Genomic DNA, 8,555 nt, shown 5'->3' on the forward strand with positions numbered 1-8,555 from the left:
GTTGTTCTTCAGTCTCTTACTTCTTCTCATTCCCTGCATATTGTTACAGATGTGAGTACCACAACCAGTATCAAAAATCCAGGAATCACTAGAAAAAGTATATAACTGTATATGAAATATACCTGATTTGCTAGTCTGGCCAGCTTTGCCTTTTCTCAACTCAGATAGGTAGGAAGGACAGTTCCTCCTCCAGTGGCCAACTTTTCCACAGTGGAAACATTCGGCGTCTTTCGCTGGGTTTTCTTTCTTGGGAGGTGGTGGAATCTTTTTCTTAGCAATTGACTTGCCTTTTCCTTTTCCCCAAGTTTTTGGCTTATTCTTTCTCACTCTACCTTCCCTAATCATAAGGACACCTGGATTGGAAACCTTATATGGAATATCCTGTTCAGCAGTTTTGAGCATCGAGTGCACCTCTGCCAGAGATTTCTCCCAACCTTGCATATTGTAATTCATCACAAATTGGTGATACGATTTTGGTAGTGAAACCAAAACCGTGTTCACGGCCAAGTTAGGCGGCAAGGTAGTTCCAAGTTTTTCCAATCGGTCAATGTAGCTTTTCATTTTTAAGACATGAGAACTCACTGATTGACCCTCCTCCATTTTGCATGTTTGAAGAAGCTTATAAGTTTCATATAACTCTTGACTAGCCTGTTTCTGAAACATATTTTTCAGCTCAGTCATCATATCATATGCTGTACGATCTTCCATTTCCTTTTGGAGGTCAGAAGTCATACTAGCAAGCATGATTAAAGCTATCTTCTCTTGCTCATCAAACAACTTCTGATAAGCATTCTTTTGAGCAGCAGTAGCTGTCTCAGGAGGAGCTTCGGGTAAGGGTTCTTCAATTTTGTTCAACTTCCCTTCAAATTTGAGAACAATTCTCAGGTTGCGGTGCCAATCGAGAAAGTTTGAACCATTAAGTTTCTCCTTCTCCAACAAAGAACGGAGGTTGATTTGGTTTACGTTTTGATTGTTTGACATCTACAAGAGAACAAGATTCAATTTTAGTATTTTCGATATTGTACTTTAATAAATTAATTACCCAAGTTTTAATATATTTAAAAACAATTAATTTACGAAAGCCTAAGATCCACATAGAGGTTCCATAACTACATCTGTTGATCAGCTAGCAGTTATAGAGTCTACTGGTAGGTAGCGAGTACCAATTGCATCACAAATGCAACTCTTAGATCTTTATGGGACCCTGAGATATGTGTAGTCTAACAAACCACTATTATCTATTGGCATGTTTGTCCCATCCTTGCCTCGATCTCAGGTCTCACCGTGAATACGATTAAGTCGTCCAATTTGGAAACAGTGGAAATTCAGCCTAGTCTCACTCGTAACTGAAAATTCACCTCGTGGCTATAATTCGATTAGGTCTCACCGTAATCAAAAAATAACGAGGAGTGTTTGCAAGCTCATTGGATGGCATGACTTAAATTTGACGGGTATTTTAAAAATGTTTGTGTTAACGAATAATGCATGCACACAAGATTCGCTACAATTTGTTAAAAAACATTTTAACCAATTTTATATATGTCGATCGTGTTTATGCGTCAAGTTTGTTATTTTATTTTATAAAAAAAAAATAACAAATACACACTGTGTATCATTTTAAAACATTTTTAAAAGATGTTGCTCATATATATTATTTGAGTTTCAAAAAATATTTAACTTTAAACTCGTTAGAGTTTAACTTTTTAAAATCATCAATTTTAACCTTTGAAACTCTTTACTAGTTTTATTTGATGTTTTCATCAAAAAACATTTAGCATATATTATAATCAACAATTAAATATAAATGCGTAAAAATAAAACACAACCATACCATGCATCACACACACATAGCCTAGCCCAAAAATCCTATGCTTGATCCCATGAGCCGACATGGGATCAAGAGGTCAAACTAAGGGTAATATCGTAGCTCCCACTTGATTCAAGAATCAAGTGAAAACTTGACAAACGCCATTGTTGTCAACTTGACCTGTTCGCCATCTTCTAAGCCAAAAGCATGTATTTTATCTTCAATCTTCATCTTGTTACATTTATTTAAATTTGAAAATACAACTAAACTAGTACTTTTACAAATTGAAATAAACTTAAATACAATACTATGAAAATGGAAAATAAATATAATACAATTTTGACTTCAAAATGGCCTTATAATACAAATAATCAACATGACACAATATTGCTGTAATCAACAATCACAACAATCATACATAGGCCGGGGCATTATGGGCTATGTGTGCAATCACAATTCTAATAACTACATTATTAAAAACTACATATGGCTTGTCCATGGTTACAATGCATGTGTACAACCATGGAATGAAATAAACAACAATTATTCAAGCCATAATAAATAAATTCAAAATTTATAACAGTGATATTTTTCAGATCTTATTTGTGCGTCATGAGATTTAATTTAAAACAAACATGTTGAAATTGTAAAAAAAAAGTTTTACTTTTTACCATCTCACAAAACTAGATCTGAGAAAATCACGTGACAATTAAAATGGTGTAAAACCTGGCTCTGATACCACTGATGGAAAATCGTGTATACTTTTCATTCAGATTAACGCAGCAGATAGTTAAAATAAACTTATTATTACAAAACATGCACACGATTGACGGTTCCAACAAGATTCAATTACACCACTAGTAATTGTCATAATATATAAATTCACAAGAGGAGTTAAACGATATACCTTTCCTGAAGAAATGGATTGTATGAGAGAAACTTACGATCAATAGTATGACCGTCTCTTTGGATAGTCCACACTACACTTCAAACGACGCCAATGGATGCTAGTCCAAACCCCAAGTAACGTATTACCAATAATCAAATTATTGTAATAATAATTATAACAAGTAGTACTCCGTATGATTGTGTTTAGAATGTCACCCAAAAATATAAGCTTGTATGTGTTTTGTTTTATAAAGCAAATAATAAGAAGTAATATTGAGGTTTTCTTTTGATTTGTTTTTGTGCTATCCGTAACACCACCAAAAACAACACATATATAATTTGTTGGCATATCACCAATTCTCAAATTCCATCATAAAAAAATGCTCATCAATTATTTAGCTTTTGCTTTTGCTTTAACTTTAGCTTTTTTTAAGTGGACACCAACTAATCCCATTTATTTGACAACAAAATGATCATGTATTAGTTGATCAACTATTAAAGTTATAATCATTGAGAAATTAATTAATCCACAATTAATTAATTAATTCAAATCAAAACAAGCATTCAATTTGTTCCGTTACTCAAGTAGTAAATATACATCATATGTATATAGATTTAATTTGACGTCTAGGTGTATATGTGTGTGACCCCGAATGCTCAAATAAATTTAGCCATATAGTTATATGTTGTATCTTGCACACAAATCCTACAGTGTTATTGTCGACTTATTGATACTGCTTATAGTGTTTATGTATATTGTCTTTAATCTCCCTTTGTTTCTTCTTTTTATCTTTTTCGGTTTGGTTATTTGGTTCCCCAATTTGGCATTATCAACCTTGTTTCTTTTGGTTCTTTTGATTTTTTTTTATTACAACAAAAATAACATTCCTTGCTTTTCGAATTGTAATTCTAATTTTCTGCATTTACTGTCGCGATAAGAGCTGGAAAGGTCATTTTCAACTTCAAGTACTACAATGATACAATGCAGAAGACTGAAGGTATGGGAGTATTTTCCACATTAGTTGCATTGAATTGTACATATTCGATTACTAGGTGGTGTCACGTACTTGACTATTTCAGAAAACTTATGATATCTGTTCAAAGGTTATTAATTTTCATTGTGAAAATAATTATGACTTGAAAGATGCTAGTCACAACATGCCTAGTTACTTGTCTGTATCTGATAATTCTTCGTACAATTTCTTTGGCATTTTCGGTGTCTTTTGAAGCTTAGTTACTTGTTCAAATTCGCTGTTACTGAAAATTATACGTGTGCATTCTGCTTGATGAAATGTGCAAGTTTTAAGGTATATATGGTCTGAGCTTTTGTTTATGCTATTTCTTAATGCACTTGACCTATTTTTTTAGTGAGATCATTTTACGATTATCTTGATCTTGATGTTTTCAGGATCTGAAATATCACTTGACCGCATCACATGATCTATTTCGCTTTGAGTTCTTGGTTGGTAACAAACTTAAATCTTGTTGCCATTTTTAACCATAGTTCATACATATTACAGTCACATTTCTGTTACTTATATGTAGGTAAATGAAGATTATCAAGTCGTAAATGTATCTGTGAAGATTAATGTAGAAAAATACGGCGTAAGTATAGGATCATCAAGTCGTATATAGTAGTATATACTCTTATAAAAAATTACCTATGCTGGTCATTCTTTTGTGTCTCCGGTTTCCAAATATTCAATATTATTTATCTCTATTTGAACTTGGTGGAAATTTTGTACTACTATGTGTGTAACACTCTTTTCCCCTTTTCGCTGCTCAGTTTGGCGGTGTTAGTCCCACAGAAGAGGCATTCTCGTTTTGGTAAGTTAAAAATGCTTTCCTCTGCTACAAGTTAGAATATAGTTCGAGTTATTATTTAAACTGTAATGTAATATAATATAATATAATATGATAGTTTACTAATATAGTAATATGGGTACAGCCATAGGCCCATGAGACGCAGGAAACCAAAATGCCGAACTCCAAATGCAAATCACAGCCATAGGCCCATGAGACGCAGGAAACCAACTTGGACTCAGGTTTGCCTTTAAAACAAGAGAGCTATTTTAATTTCTTTTGTTTATTTATTACTTGCTTTTGTGCTTCTGTGGATGAGTTTGGATATTCGTTTGGTGGTGTTTCATTGGCTGATAAGTATTGATCGTAGAACTGGATGTTTGTTTGTATTGCCTGATTTAATTAATACGCAGCGTCATTTTCGAAATTTGACGCCTCCAAAACTAATGTGTCATGTGATTTGGCATAAAATCTGACGCCCTGACGCCGTTAACCCTGACGCCCCGTACAAAACCATCGTGTACGATTCGTCAACAACAGGATCTTTACACGGTCAAGTACTACATGCTATTTGAAAACCAGTTTTGCAGTCATAAAAGACATAGCGTTTACAAAAGATAACGTGACACAAAGGTCGTTACAAAGCCATTATTTGAAAATAACATAAACTACGAATGCAAAAGAAAAGTTCCATGATTGAGACATCTCTAAGATTATGCAGCGGAATTCTAGCACAGCAAGTCTAAACAGCGGAAGCAACAAACCTCTAAGCACCTGAGAAAACATGCTTAAAAACGTCAACAATAATGTTGGTGAGCTATAGTTTAAGTTGTAACAGTAATGTAAGGTAGGCCACGAGATTTCAGTGTTCCAATACAGTATGAAAAGTATATGTTTAACCATGGGCACTTGGTAACTAACTTAACGTTTATAACCCCCTAAAAGTACACTTGGCGAGTGCGTATGTTTACGAAGTATTAAACACCCGTTAAATGCTAGCGCGACTAGCCCGAGTGGGGATGTCAAACCCTATGGATCCATATCTAAGATTCGCATTCACCGGTTCAAAAACCAATGACTAAACGTTACCGAGCTAAGGGGAAAATTTATGCCGTTGTATAACCCGAACATATATAAAGTTTAAGTACTCGTGCCTAGTATGTAAAACGTAAAAAGCGCATGTATTCTCAGTCCCAAAATAGTTAAAGTAAAAAGGGATGCTATAACTCACAGTGATAAGAGCGGTAAAGTCGATAATGAAAGTATGCAAGTAGTAAGTCGGTCCGAAAGGTCGTCAACCTAAGTCAAAGGTTATTAGGTCAGTGTGTTATCCTCATAAGTTCTAATAGTGCATAAAATAAGTTTAAGTGTCATCATCATCATCGTTTATCATCATAAAAGCTAAGTAAGTTTGACAAGAATAGAGATCAAAATAATAGGCTGACTTCGGTCAGCTGTTACGACCTCTAAGTAAATCGAAAAGACACGTAATCAGTGGATATGGCTCCGTATATGAGTCCCCTAACCGATGACCAATTTTCAAAACCTAACTCGTCTTCTTTTGACCGTGGCGACGGTATAAGTGCTAGTAGGTCAGAAATTTCAGCACAACGTTAATAGGGTGTAGTGACTTTCGGAAGGCCATAAATCCTAAACCGTAACTCGGATTAAGACGAGGTCTAAACGGAAAATCATCTACTCAAACCGAACTAACTGAAAATCAGCTTTCCAGTAGCCCAGGTAGTCTGATCAGATCCCAAAAACAGTAAGCAAGGTGCTCTGGTGGGGTTCTTAGTGCTTGATGCTCATCACGGTTCTCATCCTTGATGCTTGTAGCTTCAAGTGTACAACTCGTTGATGGGTTAGCATCACCTTGACCAAGATTCTACCATAAACACACAATATATTAAGACCAAGTAAGAACACAACTCATTTAAGAGTCTTAGATGGATGATGAACCAAGGTTACATCATATCCTTAGTCTTAACACAATTTCAAGTTACATTTACAACTAAAGCTACAAAATTTACCTCAATCAAACAAGTATGAACATAATCTAAGTCAAATGAAGTGATGGAACCCTAAGCTAGAGAGCTTGGATCCTTTTCACACAAGTTATAAGGTCACAAAGCTAGAAAGCTTGAACCTTTAGTGTTCTTGAAGAACTTGAAGCATAAAGCTTAGATCTTTAAGTTATATGAATACCATAAACACAAGTTTTGATCTTTATAACAAAATAATGAGATCATAAGTTAGAAAACTTAGATCGATCCAACAAAAGATATGAAGATTCAAGCTAGAAAGCTTGCATCTTGGTTGTTCTTGAAGATCTTGAAGCATAAAGCTTGGATCTTTAAGTTACATGAAGATTACAAACACAAGTTTGAATCTTTATAACAAAATAGCAAGATTAAAGTTAAAAAAAATATAGATCTACAAAGTAGGTGAAGATTCAAAGCTAGAAAGCTTGAATCTTCCATGTTCTTGAAGGATTCAAATCTAAGTTTGAATCTACAAGATGTAATCAAGATCAAAGCTAAAAAGCTAGACCCATGATGATGATGATGATGATGATGAATTTGTGAGAGAGAGAGAGAGGAAGAAGAAGAAGAAAAATCAATACTTACACTTTTTAGAGAGGGAAGGACTAGAGAGAGAATTAGAGAGTGAGTGTGTGTGAATTACAAATGAAAGCAAGTGTAAAATGGATGGAATGAGGCTTGTATTTATAGGTGGATGGGGTGAGGGAGGGGGTATGTGGCCATGGGTATGGGTGGGGGGTGGGACAAGGGAGACAAACTTTTACTTTTTGGTTAATGGTTGTCTAAAGTTGGTGCTTATGTTGAGATCCCATGCAACATTAAGGATAATACTTGACATAAATGCTAGTATGTTCCCTCTAATAAATGGGCATTTGTCTTACATATTAATGGGTCACTAGCTAATAATAATTGGGCTAATTAAATTGTCCACTAACTAGTGTAGGGTGGGCTAAGGCTCAACAAGGTAGAAAGTCCAACAAGACTAACTAGTAAGCATAAGTAAATTACTACGCGTAATTAAGCATCCATAAACCCAAATAATTATTATTATAAAATAATAATTAAGATTTCGTAGTCATAATATTCCGATTACGACAAAAGTTAAACGTGTACGCAGTACGTAGTTTGTTCGTAACGTCAAGTGACACTAACGGTCATAAAGGTTTCCGGTGATCAAGTTAAGTATCCTACGTACTTAAAGGTACATTTTAATACATAAATGAAAGTAGGCCATGTGTATAAAGATTCCAGAGTATAAACATGTAGCACAGTACGCACAAATACGCATTTTCGCTAAAACACAAGGCACAAAAGCAAGTCGAAAAAGTCGGGTCGTTACATTACCCACCTGTTAATGGAAATTTCTTCCCGAAATTTAAGCTGAGGCAGGTGTTGAAGTCGGGAAAAGGTGAGGATACTTCTGCATCATTTGATCCTCTCGTTCCCAGGTAAACTCAGGTCCACGTTTGGCATTCCATCGGACTCGAACAATTGGAATCTTATTGTGCTTCAAAGTCTTAACCTCACGGTCCATGATTTCGATAGGTTCTTCCACAAAGTGAAGTTTGTCATCAATCGTAAGTTCATCGAGAGGGATGACAAGTTCTGGTTTGGCAAGACATTTCTTCAGATTCGACACGTGAAAAGTAGGGTGAACTGCGCTCAACTGAGTCGGAAGATCCAAACGGTAAGCAACGGGTCCAACACGCTCCAAGATTTCAAAAGGACCAATGTATCGCGGGTTTAACTTTCTGCGCTTTCCAAAACGGATCACACCTTTCCAAGGTGCGACCTTCAACATTACACGGTCACCCACATTGAATTCGAAGTCTTTACGTTTTAGGTCGGCATAATTCTTTTGGCGATCGTGGGCTGCCTTAAGTCTCGCTTGAATTTGGACAATTTTCTCGGTTGTTTCATGGACTACCTCGGGTCCGGTGATTTGCTTTTCGCCTACTTCAGCCCAAAAATAGGAGAACGGCATTTGCGGCCATACAATGCTTCAAAAGGTGCGG

At 35.4% G+C, this 8,555-nt stretch overlaps 1 protein-coding gene across 1 annotated transcript in view; it reads left to right on the forward strand.

The window, feature by feature from the left end:
• Nucleotides 1-4,862, forward strand: part of LOC139889599 (polycomb group protein EMBRYONIC FLOWER 2-like) — a 51,090-nt gene extending 46,228 nt beyond the window's left edge. Inside the window, exons 15-22 of the mRNA XM_071872542.1 lie at nt 886-891; nt 3,635-3,692; nt 3,949-4,002; nt 4,104-4,157; nt 4,241-4,300; nt 4,482-4,522; nt 4,644-4,740; nt 4,818-4,862. Coding sequence (XP_071728643.1) covers nt 886-891; nt 3,635-3,692; nt 3,949-4,002; nt 4,104-4,157; nt 4,241-4,300; nt 4,482-4,522; nt 4,644-4,740; nt 4,818-4,862 — 415 coding nt within the window. The remainder of the gene's footprint in view (nt 1-885; nt 892-3,634; nt 3,693-3,948; nt 4,003-4,103; nt 4,158-4,240; nt 4,301-4,481; nt 4,523-4,643; nt 4,741-4,817) is intronic.
• The last annotated feature ends 3,693 nt before the right edge of the window (nt 4,863-8,555 follow it).

Source organism: Rutidosis leptorrhynchoides, chromosome 2, assembly GCF_046630445.1.
Source record: "Rutidosis leptorrhynchoides isolate AG116_Rl617_1_P2 chromosome 2, CSIRO_AGI_Rlap_v1, whole genome shotgun sequence".
NCBI classification, from domain to species: Eukaryota; Viridiplantae; Streptophyta; class Magnoliopsida; order Asterales; family Asteraceae; genus Rutidosis; species Rutidosis leptorrhynchoides.